The sequence below is a fragment of the Larus michahellis genome, chromosome 4 (genome assembly GCF_964199755.1).
Source record: "Larus michahellis chromosome 4, bLarMic1.1, whole genome shotgun sequence".
Lineage (NCBI taxonomy): Eukaryota > Metazoa > Chordata > Aves > Charadriiformes > Laridae > Larus > Larus michahellis.
Window position 1 is genome coordinate 79,063,248 of NC_133899.1, and position 27,033 is coordinate 79,090,280.

The following is a 27,033-nucleotide window of genomic DNA, read 5'->3' on the forward strand; positions in this document are numbered from 1 at the left end:
ATGTAAGACTGCTTGCATCTGAAATGTGCTCATCCCATTGCTTTTTAAAATAGCAGTCAGTGTTTACATATTCTGGCTTTTACAGGTGTCTTATGGTAAATAGTAAAGCTTTCTGTACATTTTTTTTTCTTTCCTTCTTTCTTTCTTTTTTTTTTTTTCCTTCCACACCCCCCCACCCACCCTCCCCTGCCCTTTGAAGTCTGTGTGCGAAATTATGGCTGACCTCAGTGTTTGGTTTCATTTTATCATGTTTTGAAAATGATTGTGTCAAATAGTGATTCCTATGTGTAATTTTGAAAATGTGAAAGCATGCTAAATCTTTGTTATGTTTTCATGTTCACTGCTTGATAATTAATGAATTCTTTACACTTCTGATTATGTAATTTTAAAATATCCCCCAAATCTGTAGACTCTGGTTTTTATGTTAACTCCATTGCTTTGAAAAAGGCTTTGGCATTCTCTTAGCTTGCAGTTAATTAAATATGCAAAATTATCACTTTGACATACTAGTATCTATGTTTATATTTAATTTTTTGTTACTGTTATATATAGGCTTTAGCACTTAAATAATTCCGTTAATACTTTTGAAAGAAAGGATTCAACCACGTCATTGTTGAAAATTAAAATACGTGAAAATTGAAATTTTTGAGAGGCAGTAAATGCTTTTGATTTTGGTGGTGGGCAAGTAACATTTCACCACATGAAAACACATGATAAGTCTTTGAATGGAGTCTGCCACTGGAGGAAAAAAAAGACAGTAAACATAAACGTTGACCATATTCTTCTGTCTTAAACCTGCTTTGTTATTTGAAAATACTGTGTGTAGATGGCTAACTTCATATAACATGCTAAATGAGAAATTGAGATTGTATCAAAGATTTATCTACACTTAGAGTAAAATTTGATTACTTTAAGAAAGCTAGCATGACCCTGTAGGTGCCAGTTAGGTTAATAAATAAACTATGTAGCTTCAAGCCTGGAGATTGCCAGCCAGTCAGTAAAAAAGCAAATTACCCTTTCTACCCCACCAAAAAAGCCAACAACTTCTGCTCTTGTATTAAAACTTCTGCACTTGTATTATTAAAGACAATATCGAGGTGAATTTTTCTTCATAAACTCTTGCTTGTATACGAATAGAAATATACTGTGTATGAGTACCATACTTCTAAACACCAAATGTTTCTTCGCTAAGATAGTATTTGCTTTAAGGAATCTTTAAAAGTGTTCTAATCTAGTAATATTAAGTCATTAGATTTTAAGGCTTTTAAAAACCATATGATTAATGAGCTATATTATATTGTCATTTTCTTAACCTCATTTATTCACAAAAATGGTCCCATGTGGACAGTGGAAATAATACATGTTTCTGCAGATATAGACATGCCTTCATTTTAAGATTGCTTTGAAGGTTGGAGGTATAATATGGTGTAGTTTCTGTACTGATTTAAAAACTGCGTTATATGAGAAGATAATCTTCTCACCAGAAATAGAATATGAAACCAGTGGTTTATGGAATGAGAAATTCTGTATATTATAAATATGTCAAAATAGATTAATTACATTTAATTCCACTATAGCACTTTTAGAGCAGTCTGTCTTCAATAAAATTCACCCTGTACTATGGAAGAGACTATCCTTTGTAGGATGAAATAGTTGCCAAAAATTTGTATTTTTAGTCATTAATTAATGCTGTTATACATGCAATCGTGCATTTAAAGGAACCATTCAAGTCCTTTGGCTTCAAGAAGGCTATTAAAGGTGAACTATTAAAACTGTTAGGTTTTGCAGGAACAGGACCTTTGTAAGCATAGGCAAGTGGGGTTGTGCTGTTTTATGCAGAATTTTAAACTACTGTAAGAGTTATTAAATAGCTTAATATAACTCGTAGTCCTTTCTGATAATATTTTTTAAAAAACTAAAGTCATATTTGAAAAGACTCGTATTCAAAATTTCATTCATCTTTGTTAATAACCGTGAATATTTAACAAAACTGTTCTATTTGTTGCTGAAGCATAATTAGGTTTTAGTTTGCAACAAATTTCTCAGATCTTTAAACCTATTCCTCTTAGGTGACGGGGCGTGACACGTTAAAAGAACGAAGTACAAAACCTGTCAAGATTGCAGAAAGTGATATTGATGTAAGTATCGAGTACCGCTTCACAATCTCTTGCAGTGTTTTGGTTATCTTCTGCTGTCCCGCGTTCACACTATTGTGCTCTTTGGGGTAATATACTGCTACACTTTTCTGCTTGGTTTTAAAAATCTAACATTATATACTTACATGATTTCATTTTCAGGTGAAGCTAAGTGTTTTCTGTGAGCAGGACAGAATTCTGCAGGACTTGGAGGACAAAATAAGAGCCCTTAAGGAAAATAAAGTAAGTAGATTAAAAAGGGTTTTCTAAAATAAAATAACAACTTCCCTCTAATCATAAAATACAGAATTACAAACAAAAAATCAAATTACTAGATGCTGCTTGCATTGTCGTGTGCTTCTTTGTACATGTGTATAGACTTAAGAAGAATAATTGTTTTTTCTGTTAGGATTGAGTGCCCACTTTTAGAAAACGTGGTTTTGAAAATGGATGTTTTAAACCCGCATGTGTTTACTTTTCTGTCACTTATTACAAATTGGGGTGTGTACACTTTTCTGTGTAGTTTTGCTTTATGTCTTAATATGTTTATGGTGTGAGGCAGAGTCATGTTTCATTTGCAGTTCTTCCCAGCTGCGCAAACATTGTTTGCATACGTAGCAGCGTGCTACCATATTGAGCTCTCACTGTAACTTGTGTGGTGGTTTGTTGGGGTTTTTTGTTTGTTTGTTTCTTAAAAAAAAAAAAAAAAAAGGAGGGAGGTGAGGGAAGGGGGAGAGATTCAATTTTGTAGTAATTTCAGAAACCTGTGCTGGTTTATATATAGTACTGTGAACTTAGTTGCGAGGGTTATGACTGAAATGCTGGAATATCTTTTGTGACAAGTTTATAGTTGTAAACCACCTCCTTTCCTCTGTGCTCATCCAAGTCAGAGTTCAAATATTAAACAACAACAAAATGGTTGCCTTTCCTTGCCTGTATGTATCTTTATTTGCTTCACTGCCTATGAGCTATAGCTGCCAATAAATCGAGGTGATTAAAAAAAAAAAATCTATTCTAAAATGAAAGTACTGTCTAGTTGGATCCTTCAAAAGAGCTACCATGCCAAAATGATTGACTGTTGTTTACTACTGATGGAATGAATCAGGCCTACTTAGTGGTTTAGACAATGTTTTAATCCCTCGCGTGGCTAATTTAACTACAGCGGTGAACGAGAACCTATCCTTAAATAAACAGCTAATGCCATGCTGTGGTAGGCCTGTCACAGTTTTATACTGCTTAAGGGAATTTTTCTAAAACTGTAAATTATGGCATTGTACAGACTGTAAATAGAAAAGTTCCCCTCTTACTCCTTTGTGTTTTCCACAGTTTTGGCTACCTAATGGAAAGATTTAAGGGATAATACAAGCCTATAATAGTTAATTAAGGCTCTTGCACTTTTACATTTACATCTTAGTCTCCACAACAGGAGGCCAGTCCTCACCTTTAGTGGCTTATAGGAGAGACTGGGGCTGTGAAAAACAACTTTTATTTTCCTGCAGGTAGATCCATAAAATTCCATGTAAATGTTGTAAGCTTACTGCCATCATCCTCTTTGTTAGGATCAGCTGGAGTCTGTTTTGGAGGTTTTACACAGGCAGATGGAGCAGTACAAAGACCAACCACAACACGCTGAAAAAATTTCTTACCAGCAGAGGCTTTTGCAAGAGGATCTCATACATATTCGGGCTGAAATATCCAAAGTTTCAACGGTATGTGGTTTTCATTGTTTCAAGAAAACCATAATTAAAATACCAGCTACAGTAGTAAAACTGTATTCATCATTGGATAGGGGAGTTAAGTCGTATTCTGAACTGATGTGGTTAAGGTACAGGATACTAAACCAGAAAAAGAATTTTAAACAAGCTCTCCAGTTTTCCTTTTCAATGCTCTCTTTCCATCTCCTTCCCCAAAGTTCAAAAAACTTTTTTATACATTTTTCATTTATGTATCGGGCTTAAATTGCAGATCTTTCAGCCAGTCCTTTGAAAATATAAATGTGATTGCATGATATTTTTCCAGGGGAAAAGGAATTGGGAATATTTGATATTTTGGTCAAAATTTGCTGTCGATACTATGATTTAATGAAATCCAAACACAATTTAATGTTGCATTTTTATTAATAAATATATTTGTAAGAATTGACCATGAAAGAGGGTATATTAAACTCGAGTGTTCTGTACTCACTATATTAATCCTACCTCTTAATGACTAAGGGACCAGGTCTTCATAAGATTGTTTCTAGTATTGCATGAACACCTTTCCTATTGTAAGATCTGGTCATTAAAATGCCAGTATTTAAATGTATATATGGAATGTTTTGTGGCTGTAGAAAATGTGTGACTTTCACAAACAGCATTTAAAATTTAATTGGGGGCATAAAGTACAAGTAATTGTAAGAATGGCTGTACTGGTCCAGTCCAAGGCTCCTTCTAGCCCAGGGTTCTGGCTTCAGCAGTGGGAATAAGCAGATGCTCAGGGAATAGTAAGGGTAGGAGCGGTGGGTAGTATTTCCTGTCATGACCAATCTAGCTTCTAACTATTTTTCTGCTCAGAGAATTCCTGAGGCTGCTGGGTTTCTTTGTCTATTTAATAATGCTCAGTAGATCTCATTTCCGAGAACCTGTACAATCACCTATTCAATTCCATGAACCTTTTGCATCTGAAACATCATTTGGCAAGGTATTGCGCAGATCTTTTCCCCACTGTGTGGACAACCACCTTTTTTTTTTTTATTTGTTTCATATGCATGTTTCATATGATAGACTCTTGTTCTTGTACAAGAAAGGATGGGGAATGCTGAGTTGTTATCCATTCTCTCTGTGCAACTCATGGTTTCATAGACCTCCGTGATTTCTTCCCCTCAACTCCCAAGTTCTCTCTTTTCTAAACTTCAGAGAAAAAGCTTACTTCATCATTCCTCACATAAAAACGCTCCAGACACTTGATTTTTCTCAGTTCTGGGTCAGAAGGCAGGCTATGGTGCCACGGATGGTGGAAATAATTTAAGTAAAGTAAAGGTGATTGGATAGCTTTATTTTCCAGGTGTCTGCTTGTTTATTCGCTTCTAGTGCCATTACAACACAGTTTGTAGAACTTCTAAAGAATAATCTGCTTTGTGTTTCAAAACATGAGTGTGACTGGATTTTAATTACAAACTTGTTTTAAATAGAGGAGTAAGGTAAAAGGAAATGGAACTGGAATAGACTTGATTCCTTCATAGCATATTAGTCATAGTTCAGATTCTATTAAATGCCAGTTTTATGCTTAAGAAATAGTTTTGTGTGAGGAAGCTGGCCAGAATTTTTTACGTAGGGTTTCTTGACTTGATCTTGCAAGCTATAAAGCATTTTGAAGTTAATCATCAACTCCAAGCAAAAATGTAAACTACGAAATGGATTTTTTGCTTCTTTTTATAATATAACAACACCATCTTAAAAACATTGTGGTGCTCAATTAGAGAATGGATAGAGTGATTTCAAAGTTTATCATAATATTGTATTAGAGTATCCCCTTTGTTAATAGGAAATGGAAAATGCCTGGAATGAATATCTGAAATTAGAAAAGGATGTGAACCAGCTGAAAAAAGCCTTACAGGAACAGATGACTAGTTCATTGGTATCTCAGGTGAGTCCATTTCCAGACACTCATTTACTTATGAGATGATTTTGTCTGAACTTGAAAGCGATGCTCTCATAAGAGCAATTCTCTGCAATTGTTGCACTGTATTCAGCTGTCATGTAGCTTAGGTTGCAAAGTTCAGACATTGTAAGAGCACAGCTGTGCAGTAACTAGCTATCTTCCAGCATGTATAATAGTTTCTCTTAAGTTGTCTATGCAAATTTGTCATTATTTTATTATGTTTTTATTACATGCTGACATCTTGACATTGATAACGTATTTAATTTATAAGACTATGCAGGACTTCTTAGTCTTCCATTTATTTGATCTGACATTGTGGGCTGCTTTATCCATTTTTAAGAACATCAGTCACTAGCTTGTTATTGTCATTACTTGTTCTTTGTCATGTTCTTCTATTTATGGAAGATTTATCTCTGCAGATTGTTTTGTGAAGTGGAATAAGTGTTTAACAGCCATTGGTAATTGAAAGGCATCTCGGTTTTAAATCAATTATTCAGTTTTTGTTCTTACAAAGAAGCTTTGTTTGAAGCTAAGTTATTCTGTTTGCTGAAATGGATGTGGCATACCAGATTATTTCTACGTACCTGCTTACAACTGGTGATTTTACTCTTAGAGCAAGGAATGTGGTCTGGATTATTTTTGCTGTACTTAAGCAGAACAGTTTTATTTAAAAGATAAAACACAAGGAGCAAAGCTAATGTATACATTTTGCTCAAATCTTGGTCTACCTTTCCAAATATCCTGGACCAAAAGAGCTCACGTGTTAAATTTTTAAATTTATTTATTTACAACAAATATCTGATCAGATATGAATTGAAGTCTATTTATTTTCACCATTAACAGATAAATGTTTTGTATCAAAGCAAGAGTTGTAAAGTCTTTCTCAAAGTCCATTTTAATTTACTTTTAATTTTGGGAGGTGGGGGAGTGATTCAGTTTCTAGGGCCAGAATATTATGTAATTGAGCTCAGCTGTAGCATACATCCTGCCAAAAAAACCCAGGAGTATTTTAGAATAAAATCATCCTTTCATGAAGTTATTTTATTTAACAAAGGGGAATTACAGGTTTAAACAAAATATACGTTGTTAAAGTACTCTTAACACACAATTTCCAGTTATGCAGTAAGCGTGCTTAAAATACTGGATGTGTGGCACGTGATTTGGCAATACATACAGAAGGGAATGTAGTTTGCACAGAAAGAATGTTAATTCTGTTTTATTATCATCTCGTATCACATACATGCATAATTATAAAAAAATACACGTACACACAGAGACAAATACGCACGTTACATGTTTTGTGTGTGTATACTTTCATATGTATGTGTATATATGTATGCATAGATGTGTTTGTCTTCAGCTAAGATTTTTAAAAAAATGCTTCTGAATGCCTATTTTGGAGATAGTAAGGGGAGCTGATTCTTTCGGAAAGTACTGAATGTTCTTAAACCTATATTCCTTCAAAGAAGTCTCACTTGAAGTACCTGTGATAGAGGAGTTTTTTATCTCTGCCCAAGGATATGTAGACTCAAGATTGTTTATCTAGTATCTTGAGTATTGGAAATAGAACTAAATTAATACACACTGTGTATTAATATATTAATTTCATGCAGTCTTCATGAACTACTGTTAAAAATTCAGTAAATTTGCAGGCTCAAGTTGCTGTTACTAAATGTTTCAAGCAGCTTGGTCAGAGTAAGTCTTGCTTCTAAGAGTCATCTTCATTGTATTTTGCTTAAAGTTTGAGGGGATCCGGCCTTGCTGAAATTAACTGAGATGCGGTATTTTGTCAGTGATAACTTTTTAGTTCATAAGTGTTTCTCTTCTGGTTTTATAAATCATTCTAAATTATGTTTCTGTGTGAAGGAAGTTAGAGAAATTGATTTATCACTCCAAGTTACCTTTTCATGCTTGCCCATAAAGTATATTTATACCCTTTCGTGAACAGCAATCTTGGCTTTCATAATTTAAGAATAAATTCATCTGTTTATCTTTTAGATCTAGTCCATTTTTGATCTAAAATATTCTTTTTACATCAATATTTAAGTAATGGGAAGAAATAATATTAAAAGATCTCCTGGCTTTTGTACATTACTGATTGAACGTTTTCAGAGTGGTATCAGAAGCAGGATTTTTTGTACATGTGGGGTATTTTGAACCAGTTCTGAGGTTTGATTATTGTAAATCCATCATTTGGTTCCTTGCAGTATGATTAATCTCAGAAAAATGAAATGGAACGTGCAAATTTATAGGTTGAATCTTGACAATCTTTCAAGATATGTCCCATCTATCGAGTGAGTTTACTACCAGCAAATAACGTTCTCCATCATTTAAATGTTTGTGTTGTTGGCACTCTGTGTGCTAATCTGTAACCTGGATGAACGTATTTTCTGATCCAAGACAGAAAGTGGAAAGCAATTTATATGCTTTCCTTAGCTCTATGAGGTGTAAGAGCTTTTACTAAAGTTTTTCTCTCTCAGGTTTATAGGATTAATTAGCAGTTATTTTACAGCTCGTGGCAGGTGATGAATTTCTAGACCACTTGGGCAGTTCATAAGCAATTCTTAACTAAAGTGTTTCACTGCCTTCTGCTTTCTTTAATAATATGGTTTTCCTCTTGGTTTTACTAAATTTATTCTTAATGCCAATTTTGGAAGGCAGAATTACCAGGCTTTGATTAAGTAGATGAGAATAGCTATTTATGATGATTGCAGTGAACATCTGACTGAAGTGGTGGTTTCAGTAGCCGAGACCTCTGGCTGCAAGATGCAATCAAAGGCGGAGTCCAGACTGTAGACAAAGCTTCCCTTTCCTCCTGGAAAGACTCGGTAAAGCAAATAGGATGCAAGATGAGACCAAATCCTGGAACAGCAGCAATATGTTGTTTCAACATATAATACATCATGTCCAGTAGGCCTAACAACCCAAACATAAGCAGAAATTAACCTTGTCAGCCCTTCTGAGTTAGGGCTGAGAGAAGCCATTAGGAAGTTCACAGCAGTATTCAGGGAGACTATTCTTATTTTTTGCTTTTTTAATATTGGACGTTTCCCCTAAATGTATTAAGATGAGTTTTGTAAGGCTGCCTTAGGAGTCTTAAGTGTGTTAGTATAGGATTTAAGAACAAAGTTCAAGTGAAAATGTTCTCTAAGCTCCTTTTATGTAGAACATTAAACTAGGTTTTTGTAGCCTGAATAATTTTGTAGAGAAAAATGTAGATGTGTCTCTTTCTCCAGCCTTCTATAGGAAGTCTTCAAAGACTCAGGAAATGCTCTAAGAAATTTAATGGGTGAGATATGTTGGTTTGTGGTGGTGATTTTTTTTTTTAATTTTAAAGTAGTTATTTAGCTAAGTTCTAGACTCCTAAGTTTTCATGTAAGTTCTGAAACTTTAGTTTGGTTTTGGTATCAAAAGAAGGATAAGCCCATAATAAATGAAAAATTAGATATAATTGATTTTTATTTTTTCTTTTACTACAAACATTAGGAGAAAACACAAATACAAAAAGACTTGTGGAGAATTGAAGATGTTACAGCTGGCTTGAGTGCAAATAAAGCAAACTACAAAACTATAGTAGACTCTATCAAGAATCCAGGTAAGGAGAACATAATTAAAACAAAAATATACAAATGCAGCTGAATTTTTGGGTCTGTGCAAATAGTCTAGAAGTCTGTTCTATTGCAGAAAATCCCATTAATTCTACTATTGGTTGCATCAGAAATCTCAGTTGATTGAACACATTAACTTGGCGTTTCTTTGGTTGAGGTGGCAAAAAGGTCTTTTGTTGTTTGTTTTCACATACTGATGGCATTAAAATTTAACAAGCCATAAAAGGGGAAATAATAATGGCCTAAGTTCTGCAAGTTGCAGAAAGAGTTTCTGTCACATGCCAGGCTCATAGTATCTATTCTGCATTCTGTCCAGGAACTCCTCTCTGTGTTCTTTGCTTTTTTCCCCCCCCCCTTGGATGCTGCCCAGCTGCCCTTGCTGCAGTTGCCTTCCCCCTCCCTCTTCAGGCAGGTGTTTGGTGGGCAGAGCAACATCAGCTATGGAAAAGAGGAAAGTGTGTGTGGTCTGCATTTCAATTGCTTTATTATGTTTCAAAGAAAAGACCTAAGGCATCGGGATAGCAAGAGACTGTTAACGCCTCCTGTAAATTCACTTTATATCTAAAGTATCTTTGCTTACCTTCTACATACAGAGATAAAATAGTTCTGAGATGGGAGATCTTGCTTTAAGGTGTTGCTAGGAGTGCTTAGCCTTGTCTAGATCTGTAGGCATCTTAAGGAATCTGTGGCAAGGGGTCAGATACAGCCTATGAACTGATTTTGTATGACTCTCGGGCTTTTCCTTTCTTCCCGCCCACTGCCCTCACCAAGGAATTTTACTGGATGATATTAAAGTATGTGTTTTTATTTTTGGCCTGAAAGGCTTGCTTGATCCTCATCAAGACAATGTTTTCCACCCCCACTATAATGGAACAATGAGATGTTTTTATGTCCACAAAAACCCCCATTTGTGTTCAAAGCAATGTGCAGACCATTAAGGCTGTTTTATGAAGTCTAAGACGTTAAATGCTATTCTTATGAACATTATTGATAAGAAACAACAAATTTGCATATTTCTCCCCTAGAGAGAAAAATAGTGCCTTCATTTTCTCAGTCTTCAGTGCCTTCCTTACCAGCTTCCCTCGCAACTGCAGAGAGCAAACTTTCAGTTCCTCAGAGCCCTCCATCCAGTCCGGTTAAATCCTCTCTGGAGGTTCGGCTGTATCCACAGCCTTATTTCCAGGCCAGAACACAGCACCAAGCACAGCAGCTGAAAAAAATCGAGCCGCCTCTTCAGTCACCAGTTAAGCTAAAGCCAAAGGTTGTAAGTACCGCTCTTGTGAGATTCATTCACCAAAGTTTCCATTTACTTCTGGCAGAAACAGTGGAAGTTTCATGGTTACAAAGTGCATGTGGTGGGGAGGCCCAACAGGGAGACACTTAAGGTGTTTTTATTGAAACTGAGCAATAACACTTACAGGAGTATATATGTGCATAACCTGGAGCTTTATGGGCAGTAGCCATATACTGGTTTAGAACATACCAATGCAGAGCTTTCCTTGGTAACGCTTTGTGGTTGATCAGTTGCTTGCTTTCTTGGGTCTTGTTTGGTTTTAAGCTCCTGGTGTGGACAGAGGAGAGCAGGCTAAAGAAGTCACAAATAACTCATATAATGTAATGAACTTTCAGTCAGTTTATGCTAGACTGTTTTAAGACTGTTTGCCAAACACTTGTACTTCCCTATTACCAGGAAGATGAAGCACCGCCCAGACCTCCTCTCCCTCAGTTGTACAGTCCTGATGATCAGCCACCAGCTGTTCCACCTCTCCCGAGAGAAGCCACTGTCATCAGACACACATCAGTGCGGGGCCTGAAACGTCAGTCAGATGAAAGAAAGAGAGACAGAGAACTCGGACAGTATGTAAATGGAGATTATAGGGTGAGCACTCATACACCTATACACCTGCACGTTCAAGATATGTGAATCTGTAATAAAAGATAACGTCTGTAAAATATACAGACCTCTAGGTCTTGTAATAAGGAGAGAGAGCTAATGGCAAGGCGGGATCTATGCTGTATAATAATGGCAGAGAGAGGCTTAGTAATTCAGAAACAAAGCTTTAGGATTTAAGATATTAAGACTTGCTGTCTGTGACTTCATTTGATCTGATGAGTATTTTTCCATGTAGGTGGAACTGCGTTCATACATGAGTGAACCAGAACTAGCAATGATAGGTGGTGACCTCAGCCAACCTTCCAGTGGTTTAATAAGCTCCAACAGTGGATACCAGACATTACCTACCCGTGGTAAGCCAGGAATTTATGTAGTTGATTTTTAACAGTACTGTCCGGATGGGAGTTTTTGTCTCCTAGGATTTTCTGGAGATGGTCTTTATCATCAGATCATTATTTTTAGATTAACTATACAATGCTGTGAAAGTCTAGAGATTTTTGTGTATTTTAATGGTGCTGTTACAGACAACCAGCCTTTTGCAAAGCAACTTAACATATAATGCTTAAAAAAAAGAATAGCAAAACATGAAATTAGCTGTTAGAATGTCTGCTATATCCAGAGTTATTTTTCCTCATAATTTCTGTGTGATCTTTTACAAACTCAAGTATTTTTTTAAACACTTTCATTGCTATTGGAATGAAAGGGATAAAGAATAAGAATATAACGTCCCCAGATGCTACATGTCACTTGACGCTCCATCCCCACTGTGCTACAGTCCTGAAACTGTTTCGCAAATGAGGATAGAGAAGATATTTGGGGAAGAGCAATTAATTTCTTAGCCATTTTCTTATTTCTTTCCTTTCTAACTGTGAATGTTAAGGATTGATTTTCTTCATAGGTGTGATTATTTGTACAGCTTATCTACTGTTGTACAGCTGAGTTCACTCCATACTTCATTTAATAGGAGCTTCTAAATTATTGTAGACCTTCCTGAATTTTGATCAATAGTGACCTGAAACACATTACTTTTGCCTGAAGTGAAATTTCTTGCCTCTCATGATCTTCTGAGCTGCAAAATGTGAAACATGAGCTAACATAGTAGCCAGAATATCGTAGAAAAAGCATCGTAACTGACACGTGTCTTCATTTGGTTTGTCATTTGGTTTTAAAGCATTCACTTTTCCCTTATAAAGGTTTATCTGGATCGACTTCCAGATTGCACCAATCATCTACCATTTCATCATATGCAACACTTCGAAGGGATAGGTCCAAGGTAAGTTTTAAATGAACATCTGAAGACAAATGTCCGAACTGTTCAAAATAGTTAAGCCCAGAATCTATTTTACATAGCAGGAGGTGGGATTGTAGTAGCATGGGAGAGGACCCGACACCTGTGATCTACTAAAATCTCCAATCTCTCACTTTCTTAAATGAATCAGGAAGCAGATAACTTACTGCTCTTGAAATAGATTTATAAAGCAAGGTTTAGAACCAAAAATCAGCAGTACTAATAAAAAATATGGAGTTGAAATATACAAAATAATGCAAAAATAATAGAACAAAATCTTTTTAATTTAGTAATGAGGTAGGAGAAAGAGTTAACTTTCTGTATACTTCTTGGAAAGTATTAATTTCAACATGTGTTTTGTGTGCCTTGTGACTTCTACAGGAGAGACCAAAGAGTGCCTTGGAACGTTTATACTCTGGAGACCACCAAAGAGGCAAGATGAGTGCAGAGGAACAACTAGAAAGAATGAAGCGACATCAGAAGGCATTAGTTCGTGAACGCAAGAGAACTCTTAGCCAAGGAGAAAGGCAGTCTGTTCCATCTCGGTCTTTCATCAGGCCCATTTCTGCAGACATAGGCTCAGTATGTTAGATATGCCTTAAAAGGACTAAACTAAAAATATCTTTGGATTGTTTTTTTTTTCCTAGCAAGCACTTTCACTTGAGTGTGTGTGATGCTTCTAGTCTAATTAAATTAGTGTTATACAGTATAAAATGAGATCAGAGAGTGTGAGTAACAGATGATGGTTTTTTCACTAGTAGTTAAAGTATACGTAGCAAGTTCAGCAGGTAAGTTGGTCAGAGGTTAGTGTGCTGAGTGGAGATGTGAGTATATTGGAGTGATTTCCGAGACATGATTGGTTTTTATTGGAATTGTATTTAGAAAGTGTAAGAAGCTTGTACAGTTTTAAAACTTCTTCATAATGGAATGGGCCTTTTAGAATGTTCTTATTCACCCATGAGTATTTTTCTTTTTAATTCACAAATTAGGCTGCAAGTGGTGGTAACATCAGTCCAGGGTGGTGTGTGTTTGTTTTTTTAAAGAGATGATAAATAGAAAATCAGTTTCAAAATCTAATCATGCTGATTAGAAATTTATGTAAGAGCTAGTGTGTTTTAATTGATACAAATTCTTCTTTAAAGCTCAAAATGTAGAATATTCTAATAAGGCTCAAATTTAAGCTGCTGAAGAAAAGGATTTTTTGTTGCGTTCTGAGATTAAATGCTGTACAGACGATAAGTTTGTAATGATACATTTTGGATACTAACCAAAGCAATTCTAATTGGTGAAGTTACCCAGTCGCTCACTTGGTGCTAAACCAAGATTGTACTGTAATTGCACTTATGCTGTGGTCTTTTAATTTATTTTTTTATTTGGTCCACTAGAGCTTTAGAATGATCACCTTATTTTACCTAATTCATTGCACAAGATCTCTTGCTTTTAGATTCGTCACTTATCATACCTAATGCCTCCTTTTTTGTTTGCTTGTTTTTAATTTGCAGAATTTTGTAGTTATTTTAAAACTTCTAACTGGACTACTCAATTTTTACCAGGCTTAATTGCATTTAGTAAATGTGTGTCAGTTGCTGGCATTAAAAAAATCCACACTATAATATTCAGCCTTTCATTACCACTGTTTTGTAGAACTAATTTCCGGCCAGTTATTTGTATTTACTTTCCCAGTAAATACGAGTGAACTACTTGGAGACATTCATCTATTTTGTCTTCTGTTTTGTAATCGCAAATTCATTAAAGATAGTGCATAATATTTGGGAACTGTAGAACTATAGTATCGCTGTTATTTTCATATTTTAATTAGAAAAACTAAATCTGAGCTTCTTATGTTTCCTGACTCACGTAACATATACAAGTTGAAATTAAACGTTTTTGTAACACTCCTTATTAACATTTATGGCAAACACTTTATCTATAAATTTGGGTGCCATCTTGGTCTTTTTCTTGCTGTAAAGAGTTTAAATAGAATCTTTCAGCCCTAGCAATGTTTTGTAGAGGTCATCTCTTGTACCTATAGGGCTTCGATACGCAGAAAGCATGTTTGATAGCACAATTACTTACAGCATTACAATTATTTAGCAACCAAAATGGCAAACAGTTAAATGTATAATTGAAGTGCTGCTCAGAATGTAACATTTGCTTAAAACATACATTGTATGTGTAACTCTAATTTTTAATCAGTCAGCTCTCATGTGTAGTATGACATTTTAAGTATTGATCACAGTACATGAATTCATTTGTTACATACAATGCCTTTTTAATGTAAAAGTCGCAACATCAAAGCCAATAAAAATACTGCTTCATAATAATGGTTTGATGTTTTTCTTACCTATGTAGAACAACTTGAAAATGATACTGGGTATTTAAAAAATACTATGTCAATCAGGCCTGGTTCGAATATGAGTAGAAGAATGAGTTTGGAGTACTCCTATGAGAAAACATTTTTTCTCTTTTGAATTCTGTAAAGAAACATCTTAATTTTTGAGATATAATTGCCTTTTAGCTATTTAACTTCTTTAATATACATGGAAGATATGTATCTTCTGAGTGAATATTGAGAGCTTGTGCATGAATAGGTTTCAATTAGATTTATTAAAGCAAGTAGCATAATGAAGTCTAAGGACTTCATATGTAGTTCAAACTTCAACCAAAACAAGCCAAAGATTTGTAACAGAAATGGCAGAGATACTTTTAACAAACATACAATGGCACATTCTATTGGTACCCTTAAACACTTGAGGAGATAATGTTTTTGTTGCTCCTTTTGTCCCTTCTCTTTCCCATTGCTTTTAATATCACGTTTCAATTCTGTATGGTAAAGTTGCTGAGATCTGCTGGATGGAATGATGCTGCAACTAAACTTAATTTTTTGAACAAAAGTGTTGGTAGTGTTCTTAAGTGCGAGTTTATATGGAGCTGTATTGTGCTTAGCTGTAAAGGAGCTACTATACAAGGATTTGGGAACTCTAAAATTATGCTGCTTAATTTAAATATGTTCTGAATTCATTATTGCTAAATATTTACCTTGTAAAGACAGAATGTGAAAGATTTTTATCTTTGCAGGTAGATACTTTACTTTAGTAAAGACATAAGAGCTTAGAAGTTACTAAATGACTATTTTTTAATTCAAGACAAGTTGATGTTAGTAAGTAAAATATGATCAGCTTTAATCACTGGGTATTATTCTAGCAAGACAGATAAAATTTTCAAGTAGCAATACTCAACCTGCAATATAAATACCCTTCCTGTGTAGTGATTCAAAATCACACAGCATGGCCTGGTTAGAATGCCTAGAATATCTGTCAGGCTCTAGTCTCACTTGTGTTGACATCTGTGCTTCCAAAGATGTTTGTGTGTAGCTAGTTCCATGTTAATCAGCATATGTGAAATTGTGATTAATACATTTATTAGAATTTAATACTGCTGAACGTTTCCTGAAAAATTAAACAATACTGCAAAATCTGTGCAGCACAGCTAGAGATCAGATCTCCCAACCATATGTTCCAAGAAATAGAGTTGCATTTTCTTTTTCTTGTCAGTTAAAGGCGTTTGCTCTGTGGATTCTTTCAGCAATATAGCATTTACAGCAGTAGTAATGTACATTGCTAAATGATGGATTTGTCAGTATGGTTGAATGCTGTTAATTGTTTTGTATCTATTACCAGTGGAAACGAGAGCAAGAATTTGATTTGCAGTTACTTGAGAGGGCAATTCGTGGAGAAGACAAGGATGAAAATGAATGGTTAAAAGTTCAGCCAGTAGCAGTGACAGAGACCGACCTGGAGCCTCAAGACTATGATTTAGATATCAGCAGAGAGGTAACACTCATCGTTTTTTGACTTCTATTCTGTGCCCCAAAATTCTGTCCCCCAAAAACCTTTCTAAGATTTAGGTAGTGAATTCTCATCTTTTCTTTCAAAAGTTAGCTGGAAGTTTGAACGAAAAGGAGTCTTTTAGGTATTTTATTTATGGCCTAGCACTTAGAATCTCTGTAAGGTTTGTTTTAGTGGAGGGAAGAAATTGAAAGGTTTGCTCTACTGTTTGAAATAGACATCTCAGGCTTTATAGAGGAAAAAGTGATTAAGTTAGACAATATTATATAAATTGGAAAAAAAAAAAGGTGAGAATCACAGAATGGTAGGGATTGGAAGGGACCTTCAGAGATCATATAGTCCAACTCCCCTGCCAAAGCAGGTTCGACAGGAACATATCCAGGCTGGTTTTGAATATCTCCAGAGAAGGAGACTCCACAACCTCTCTGGGCAGCCAGTTCCAGTGCTCGGTCACTCTCAAAGGAAAGAAATTTTCCTTATGTTCAGACAGAATTGACTCTGTTCCAGTTTGTTCCTCTTGTCCTGTCGCTGGGCGCCACTGAAAAAAGTCTGGCCCGATCCTCTTGACACCCGCCCTTTAGATATTTATAAGCATTGATGAGATCCCCTCTCAGTCTTCTCTTCTCCAGGCTGAACAGACCCAGGTCTCTCAGCCTTTCCTCATAAGAGAGATGCTCCAGTCCCTTCATCATCTTTGTAGCCCTCCGCTGGATTCTCTCCTGTAGTTCCTTGTCTTTCTTGAACTGGGAGCCCAGAAGTGGACACAGTACTCCAGATGTGGCCTCACCAGGCCTCACTTCCTCTTCCCTAGAGGGGGAGGATGACCTCCCTTGACCTGCTGGGCACGGTCTTTTTAATGCACCCCAGGAGACCATTGGCCTTCTTGAACACAAGGGCACATTGCTGGCTCATGGTCAACTTGCTGTCCACCAGAACTCCCACATCCCTGTCTGCAGAGCTAGTGTCCAGCAGGTCAATCCCTAACCTGTACCAGTGTATGGGGTTATTCCTCCCTAGGTGCAGGACCCTACACCTGCCCTTGTTGAACTTCATTAGGTTCTCTGCCCAACTCTCTAACCTGTCCAGGTCATTGATGAATATGTTGCCTAAGACTGGACCCAGTACGGACCCCTGGGGAACACTGCTGGTTACAGGCTTCCAACTAGACTCTGAGCTGCTGATCACAACCCTCTGAGCTCTGCCATTCAGCCAGTTCTCAGTCCACCTCACTGTCCAGTCATCTAACCCACACTTCCTAAGCTTACCTATGAGGATGTTCTGGGAGACGGTGTCAAAAGCATTGCTGAAGCCAAGGTAGATGACTTCCACTGCTCTCCCCTCATCTATCCAGCCAGTCATGCCATCATAGAAGGCTATCGGTTTGGTCAAGCATGATTTCCCCTTGGTGAATCCATGTTGACCGTTCCCGATAACCTTCTTTTCCTCTACATGCTTAGAGATGACATCCAGTGAGCTGTTCCATCACCTTTCCAGGGATGGAGGTGAGGCTGAAAGAAGGAAGTAAAGACTGAAGCTAAGAACGCATTCAGTAACTCTGTCGCCTTTGCCTCCGTCACCAGACACCCATCTCATTCAGCAGCAGGCTCACATTTTCCCTAGTGTTCCTTTTGCTACTGATGTACTTGAAGAAGCCCTTCTTATTTCCCTTGACAACCCTTGCGAGGTTTAATTCCAAGTGACCCTTAGCCTTCCTTGTTGCATCCCTGCATACTCTGACAACATTTCTATATTTTGCCCAAGCAGCCAGTCCCTTTTTCCACATTCTGTAGACTGCCTTCTTTTATTTGAGTTTTTCCAGAAGCTCCTTGCTCATCCATGCAGGTCTCCTGCCTCTTTTACTTGATTTCTTACTCATAGGGATGCATCCGTCATGAGCTTAGGGGAAGTGATGCTCAAATATAACCAGCTCTCTTGGACCCCCCTACCCTCTAGAGCCTTAGCCCATGGGATTCCTACAAGTAGGTCTTTGAAGAAGCCAAAGTCAGCTCTCCTGAAGTCCAGGGTTGTAATTCTACTTTTTGCCCTGCTTCTTCCACGCAGGATCCTGAACTCCAGCATCTCGTGGTCATTGCAGCCAAGGCTATCCCCAACCTTCACATCCCCAAACTAGTCCAGCACAAGGTCCAGCAGCACACCTCTCCTCATTGGCTCCTCCACCACCTGTGTCAAAAAGTTATCATCAATGCACTGCAGAAACCTCCTGGACTGTGTGTGCCAGGCTGTGTTGCCTTTCCAGCAAATATGAGGGTGGTTGAAGACCCCCATGAGAACGAGGGCCTGTGATCGTGAGGCTATTTCCAGCTGTCTGTAGAAGGCCTCATCGACTTCCTCTTCCTGATCCGGTGATTTGTAGTAAAGACCCACAACAGTGTCACCCATATTAGCCTGTCCCTTAATCCTTACCCATAAGCTCTCAACACGTTCTTCATCCACCCCTAGGCAGAGCTCAGTACATTCCAGCTGCTCTCTTGCATAGAGAGCAACTTCACCACCTCGCTCTGCTGGCCTGTCTTTCCGAAAAAGTACATAGCCATCCACGAGAGCATTCCAGTCATATGAGCTCTCCTGCCGTGTCTCTAATTGCAATGAGATCATGGCCCTGTGACTGCACACAGACCTCTAGTTCTTCTTGCTTGTTCCCCATGTTGCGTGCGTTGGTGTACGGGCATTTCAGAGAGGTAGTCGAGCATGCAGGTTTCCCTGGAGTAGTGCAAGAGGATCCACCGTAGTTATACACACCCTTGAGGTTGCTGGCCTTCTGGTCCTCCTCTTGAGTCAGCTAAGGAACATTTGTCGCTGCTCTGGTTGGCCTGGCTTATTCACAGTTGGATGCAATGGCATGAACACTGCCATTTTGGACCCCACTCCCCAAGTCTCTCAGTTTAAAGCCTGCCTCACTAAGTTGGCCAACCTGCTGCCAAAGATTCTCTTGCCTCTTCTAGGCAGGTGGTTCCTATCCCTCTCTAACAGGTTATATTCATCAAAGAATATCCTGTTGTCATAAAAGCCAAAACCCTCACAAGGGCACCAGACATGTAGCGTTATCCGTCCATTTCTGTCTGCTCCCTTTCTTTTAACTGGTAAAATGGAAGAAAAGATAACTTAGGCACCAATCTTTTTCACAACATCAAGAGTATTTGAAAATAAGGAACAGCAATGAAGTAGAAGTTATTTCCCCAGAGCTACTTCACTCTTCATTTTGACTGGCAGAACATGGTAGAGAAGAGGAAGCTCTGCTTTATTCTGGTCAGAACAGAAAACACCTTCCTGTCAGCTTTTCAAATGACTTGGTTGGTGTTCTGGGCACTACATCTTTTGAAACTTTAGTAACTGAGGGAAGTATTTGTTTGAAATGCGATTGAGCCATCTTGTGGAAAAGAAAGAATATAGCAAGTGGAAAGATTTCAGTAGGTACTATGCACTGTGTAAAATGCCATGGTGGGTGGAAAGTTAGTAAAATTATTAATTATAATTAAAAAGCACCTCTACTCTTTTGAAAGCTGTTGGAAATGCATCATTTTATATAAAGTGTTATTTGTAAGAGGTGGTATCTCTGAGCCATTATCTATTGAGTGTATGAGTGTATCTTTCAATTAATCTTTGTATATTTTCTACAGAAAATGCAGGGCTCCTGTAAACTTCAGAAATGGAAAAAATACTTTTGTTGAGTTACCTTTTCTTGGTGCATTCTGCTATTAGTTTTTTTTTTTCCAGAAGGTCTGCAGGGCTACGTGAATCACTTCATACATCCAAATTAGTGCCTTAAGCCTAGGATAGGAAACACTTTTGCTTATAGGCGTTTCTATCCTACTTCAGAGTAACCACAGAATCACAGAATCTTCAGAGTTGGAAGGGACCTCTAGAGATCGCCTAGTCCAACTCTCCTGCTAAAGCAGGATTGCCTAGAGCACATTACTCAGGACTGCATCCAGGCGAGCCTTGAAAATCTCCAGAGAAGGGGACTCCACAGCCTCCCTGGGCAGCCTGTTCCAGCCTTCTCCAGATGAGAATTCCAAACCAAAGCAGGTTTGAAGCTCTGAGTGTAAATCTTCTTTCACAAGATACCCCAGTTGTCCTTTTCCATTTCACATACCCACCCTCTTCACCTGGCAGGCACTTCTGCACTGGAGGTGCTTCTGTGCCTCATAAGGAAATGTACTCAGTTGAGTCTTTAAGGCCAATAAATCTGCTATTCACATGATAACAGAGTTTGTTATTCTGGAAGTGGCAGGATGAGCTGATCCGGGTTAGTTACAGTATGGAAATAGACATATAAATTAAAAAAAAAAAAAAAGAAAAAAAAATACATGTACGTGTAGCTCCAGAGAGGAGTTGGATTTGAAGGTAAAAAAGTGTCGTGGAAAATGAGGATTTTTTCAGGAAGCATTGGCCTTGGGTTTACTGAGAAGGAAGTATAAAAATATTTAAGGATTTGATTTTAATGTGGTTATGAATGCCAATGACTGTATTGTATGCTTTGGGCCTATGATTGCCTGCAAATTACTGAGCCTAATTACTGAAGGTTAGGTCAGACCATTTTACTTATGCCACTGAATTAGCGTGGACTAAGTTCAGTGGTGAAAAATTTAGGATTACTTTTATTTAAAACTTTGGCTTCTAAAAGCTCATTGCCTCATGAATGTTTTAACAGAAATCTAAAGAGAAGAAGAAAAAAATAGTTCCTCTTTACTTATTTTTATATATTCACACATCTTCTATCTGTGCTTTTCAAAAGCAAGCTGTTCTCTTTAATAAGCATTGGTTTTCAAAGTCCATTGGCAAACTGAATTTTCATTGGGTGATTTTTGTCTTTTATGTGGAGCAAAAATTTTCCACAAAGAAACTGATGCTAACAAAAACTTGTTGCTAGCATTTGTGCAATCGTAGTAAAATTTTCAGTCTACAGAATTATGTGCCTGCAATGTGTTGTTACAATTGTACAATGTGATATGTTTCTGGGTCAGTGCCCTGGACAACTTTTGAACACCTAGAATTTCAGATTTTATAGTTCAAGAATTTCTTAAGATGATTACAAACAACTGTTTTTCTTCTTCTTTTTTTTTTCTTCACTGCTTCTGGAAGATGATGCGTTCTCAAAAGAATAATACCTGATACCCTAGATTAAAACTTTAGGTGATATTTTCTTTCAGTTGTAGGAAGTTCTCTCTGGCATGACATAAATATCATGGCATAAAAATCTCAGGTTGTCCAGTGAGTCTTGTAGTGGTTGCTTCTTTCTACTGTAACAGCTTTAGGCAACGTTCTACTTTGGGCTCTAAGCCTGAGCTGAAGAAAGGTTCTCTGTTGGTTCTGATTTCTGTGGTAATCCTCTATAATATTTGTTTGATCTATCTTCTAAAGTAAAATGAATCAGAGGGAAAAGACACTGTTAAAAGGGCATCAGCTCGTATCCAGAGGGAGTGTTTAGTATCAGGCACATGTATTGACTGTGAAAGCCCACGCTTTATTCTTTTCACTGTGTTCTCCCATTGAGGAGAATTTATCTCAATTTTTTGTAAGTCTTTGTTATTAAAAACTTGATGCTTGCTTTCCTTCCGCAGTTGTCAAAACCCAAGAAGGTTGCAATTCCAGAACGCTATGTTGAACTGGAGCCAGAAGAGCCTCTTTCTACAGAAGAACTGGCAGCAAGGCAGCGCAAAGCAGAAAAGATAAAGAATATTCTTACTAAATCAAGGTCAGGTTTTTTTCCAAATCTTATATAGGGCTGATGTAAAACATTGGTAACTAACTTCATACGACAGTCTTATTCCTGTTGGATTATCAAAGTGTAACTTGTGACTTTTAGAAAATGCACGCAGAATTTATGTAGTATACTTAAAACTCCTTTTTAAAACAGAGTAGAAGAGATAATGACAAATTTTGTGTATGGCCATTTTTTTTCAGAATATCCTAAAATAGTAGTAATTCCTTAACAAGCAACTTGTAGATGAGAATGAGGAGGAAGGACAGGCACAGATCTGGCCAAAAGCAGAAGAAAAGTCAGTGTGAGAGCAAGTTTCAGTTGTCTCCAGAGAGATGGAGTTCTGAAAGAACACTGTTGGCTGTTTACAGCTAATGTAGAGTCAACTGAAACATTCAGTTTCAAGAATTTGATTACCTCAAGTACCTGCTGTCTTTTGGGGAAGAGACTGTACCTGAGGACCACCAGGTTATACCTTTTCCTCTGGGCACTACCAAATTTTATTAACAACTTCAAATAAATCGCATTTTTTGGTAGCACTTTCATGTAAACAGCGTATTTACAGCAAAGGACTTTCAGATGTACTTAAGACTATACAGAAATTATGACTAGATGTGTAATGGCTGCATCATTTGTCTTTGCATGCTGCAGTCATTTGCATACAATATCTAACACTACTTAAAGAACTTCAATAAAATACAGCGCTTGATAGATGAGATCTGAAAACTGCTGTGTGAATTCAAGCTTGTTCTCATCTGCATGGTGGATTCTTCTGTATGTTTGTAAATGTTAATGTTGTTTTGCACTTTCCCACTAGTATGCACAATCTACAGCCTACTGTTGCCCAGGACAAACACAACTCGGTTGATTTAGATTCACAGCTGCAAGAGCAGGAGCGCATCATTACCATATCATACGCTTTGGCTTCTGAAGCCTCTCAGAGGAGCAAGGAGGTAGCAGGTAATACTTAGTTATTTACAAAATAACAGCTCTTTCTTACCAGCTTCTAAAGTTGTGTGAGGTTGTTGCTGAACTCCTGGCATAAGAGAGAGTTTTAGTCGTTCATATTCAAAATAGTGAAAAGTGTGCATAGATAACACATTTAGAGAGACTAAAGATTTTTGTTGAGATATTTGGCGTCCAATGGACAGGGTGAAGGGGACAAAATAGTATGATCAGTAAGTTCAGAGCTTGGAAACTTGCTTGGAAACTTATTACTAGTACTAAAAAAATTAACATTTTCAATGAATTCCCTATAGTTACATTAGTTGAGGTATTTCTATATTCATTTTTAAAATGTAAATTGATCTTTCATTTAAAAAAAAATCAAGGCAAAGGGGTTTTAAATTTTTTTTTAACAGAAAGATTCCCTGATCCAGTGACTGAGATTAGAGTACAATCATTCGCAGCTTGAGCTGTATGACAACAGGCTGAAAAAGACATTGTAAAATGGGTATTGGCATGTTTCTGTCTGGTGACCAAGATTAGAGGTCAGAGCAAGAGAGCTGTGCATGAATTCTGCTTGATGCCTGGAAATTAATAGATCCTGTGCAATACGTTACTGAAAGTGATAATTTCACTCTTGATTGCTTTACAGTTGAAATAAGTAAGAAATGTCAAGAGATTTGTATCACACAGTAAAACATGCAGCAGCTATTCTAGCAAGTATCTGACTGGCCATTTATAACTGGCACAGTTCACTGTTCCAGTGGAGAATGGAAATAATGGAAACTTCAACTATGATGGAGAAAAAATATGCACATTTCTCACCTGAAGATGTCAGTTTAAACTTATGGCACTTGCCACAGAAGCCCTTTAGACCTTCCCATTAAAGACAGATTATTCCAATATCCAGATGCTAATATGTATCTATAGTAACTGACGGGTGATTGATGTGGCTGTATACTCACGAATGCAGTGGCAGCTAAACCTAGGGGGAAAGGGATTTTGGGGGGTTGGAATACATTTTCAATATATGACTCTTGAGACTTTGGAGAGGTTCTGTGGGTAATTTAACTGACCGGAAGGGATTTAATGATTCACTGAGGAGGCTAGACATTATTAAAAAAAACCAAAACAACCAAACAAAAAAACAACAACAAAAAACCAAACCTTAGAACCGTAAAATCTTGGGAGCATTTTCAGAAACAACCTTTTGGACCTTCAGGCATCTATGAGTCAAAACGGCTTCTCCGCAGGCAGTCTGGTCCCAGTCCTAGTAACCAGGTCCTTGTAAGAGGGACTCGCACACTTTGGTTATGGAGAGTGGCCTTGTGTTTCAGGAGGAATGAACCGACACAGCGTTTTGCCACATGGGTTCTAACTTCTCCTGGGAAAATCTAGCACCAAAGCTAAGATCAGCCAAGATGAACGCAGCTCATACATGGAATTATTCCTCTGTGTCGGTACAATAAGAGCAGAGTGCCTGCCTTTAGTGAAGATTAAACAGTCTTCATGTGGCCAGTTAACTTACTTCTGGGTGTGGTGAAGTTGCAGTAACTGTACAGTACTGAAGTATGTTTGATCTTTTTATGTTGTATAGTGAATGTAGTAGCTATGTTTTCATTACTACAGATTTTTGGGTTATATTTTATTTCTTAATTGTAATTATTTCAAAATTGCGATCACCACATATTCTTAGGTATACATAACCAAAGAAATCTTCTTAATTCTTTATTTCTCCCCAAAGAGGGAATTAAAATGTATATCGGCACTGAAACATGTAAATGCTGCTTGAAAAAAAAATTCAGTTAGTTGTGAGATGATTTTTAATTTAACTTTCTTTCTGAATTATAGCATCTAGCTCTTTTGTCTCTTAGACACTTAAAAAACCTAACATAGTAACCAAGTCCTTGATTCTTTAAGGAAGCCCAAACCTTTATGTGTGTGCGGTTTGCCTTGCCACGCTTGTATCTCAAACAGTCATTTCTTGAAACATGTCTTGCTTTGATTTCAATTATTACTTGCTACTTTAAAAACAAGCGCTTTTCAAGGAATTCTGAAAAAAAAAAAAACAAAAAACCTGAGTGGTTTGGTTTTGGTAGAAAATACGCAAACCGTAAAAAGTGTTCAGGTTTCTTAGTTACGGACTATTTTCTGATGATCTAAAGTGATTGAAAAGAAAAGCATTTGATGCTTTGCACAGCTGATTGCACGTTCTTATTTATCCTAATTTTACAGATTCCTTCACATTCCTATTTTTGTAGTTTGATTATTTTTTTTTGTCATTTACTCCTTGTTGATGAAGCAGACTGTATCTGAAAATCCAAAACTAAATATCAAGATATTTTACAAAGATTTGTTTATGAAAAGACTGTGAAGCGTAGCGTTTCCCACTTTTCAGGGGGAAACAGGTTATGTTAAGATGCTATAATATAAATATTTTAAAATAAATTGTACATTTATCTAATTCTTGTAAAGCAGCATTTTAGAGCTCCTCTGTTCCTAGTGAGAAATCAACCTTCTAAATGGAAATCATGCCAAGAATCTGGAAGATTAAAATCAAATGCAGGAGTATCAAGAAGTCATTTCATAAATTGTGTGTTTTGGAATTATGTCTGCTTTTGGCCCTCCAAAATGTAAAAGCAGAATTTAAGACTGAGTTTCAGTTACTTTAGGTTTATGATTATTGTCTTCTAATACTATACCATTGCTCTGGTTTGTAAACAGGGATAGTTTTAATCATTCTATTCTTTATCCTGAAGTTTCAAGCTGAGATCTGAAAATATATTTACTATATCATGCACTGTACTAAGCAAAATGTGTGATTTTTCTATATATTATTTTTATTTCAAGTCATTGGCATATAACAAAGGAAATGTTGAAAACCTTTACAACCTCAGTGAAATCTTGAAATCGGCAACTATAGGTGCTAGTCCAGAACTGCAGTTTTAAAAGCAGAGCTGGATTAGGTTATATCAGTGTTGTGGGCCTTAAAATGTTCCAATGAAACTTCATCTTAAGATAGGTTGTCCATATTCTCATCAAAACAGGAACGTTTATTTGCATAACTTAAGCAACTAATAGAAAAAACCAGTAGGTAGAAATGTTGTTGTTTAAATTATGTTCCGTTTAACTAAAATAGTGTAACACCTCGTTGCATTACTAATCAGGTTTCCTATTCATGTGGTAGAAAATTAAGGTCGCTCCGTTTATAATATGAATGTTTGATTGTGCAGCCTAATTCCTGTATGTGATCCCTTCTAGCTCAGCAGTTGACCTATCCATCTAAAGCACCCTCACCTTCTGTACCACAGCCACCTCACTCCCCCTTAAGCAATGGATTTCACTACACATTTGTTTAAACACCTTAAAAGTAAGAACTAACTGCTCTCGGCATGTCTGATTTGCCAATGCGCCTTTGCTGTGGCTTGCTGAATTTTCACATTTTTACTAAACCTAAATTAGATCCAAATGAACGCATGCATCTATTTTTCAGAAACCTTTTATTCTTGTAAATATTGCTTCTAATAAGCTAACATGTGGGCTAATGAAGTCTTCAAATAACTGCTGTCGCTCTACAGATAAGATGCTTCCATAATCTTCCATAATGTGGTGAAGGAGAGAGACATCTGTACTCTCGGTAGCGTGGGGCCAGATTTTCAGCACCAGTTTGTACTCCGGTGGCTAGGGTTGTGTACTCCTGTGGCTACCATAGGGGTGCGTAGGTGTTTTTGCCTGCGCGTGGCAGTTGCTGCTCAAGAAAATCCAAAGTGCAAAGTTGTATAAACAGGGGGCTCATTTATGGGCTGGTATCTTACACATGAACTATCATCGGAGTCTTAATTAAGGTGCGCTGAAATTTTGGCCCTTTATAACTAATTCTACGATATTGCGTTTGAATTTTTCATGCCTTTATGTGTTTGTCATTGAATCGTGTTAACAGAAGATTTGATTTTT

At 37.0% G+C, this 27,033-nt stretch overlaps 1 protein-coding gene across 15 annotated transcripts in view; it reads left to right on the top strand.

Annotated features, from left to right (window-relative positions):
• PLEKHA7 (pleckstrin homology domain containing A7) overlaps positions 1–27,033 on the top strand; it is a 167,351-nt gene that overhangs the window by 137,624 nt on the left and 2,694 nt on the right. For all 15 annotated transcript variants that reach the window (XM_074585831.1, XM_074585833.1, XM_074585832.1 and 12 more), the window contains 13 exons: positions 2,070–2,138; positions 2,298–2,378; positions 3,695–3,844; positions 5,658–5,759; positions 9,261–9,369; positions 10,408–10,646; positions 11,073–11,261; positions 11,512–11,629; positions 12,470–12,549; positions 12,946–13,146; positions 16,245–16,397; positions 21,995–22,128; positions 22,952–23,094. In XM_074585831.1, coding sequence (XP_074441932.1) covers positions 2,070–2,138; positions 2,298–2,378; positions 3,695–3,844; positions 5,658–5,759; positions 9,261–9,369; positions 10,408–10,646; positions 11,073–11,261; positions 11,512–11,629; positions 12,470–12,549; positions 12,946–13,146; positions 16,245–16,397; positions 21,995–22,128; positions 22,952–23,094 — 1,768 coding nt within the window. The remainder of the gene's footprint in view (positions 1–2,069; positions 2,139–2,297; positions 2,379–3,694; positions 3,845–5,657; positions 5,760–9,260; positions 9,370–10,407; positions 10,647–11,072; positions 11,262–11,511; positions 11,630–12,469; positions 12,550–12,945; positions 13,147–16,244; positions 16,398–21,994; positions 22,129–22,951; positions 23,095–27,033) is intronic.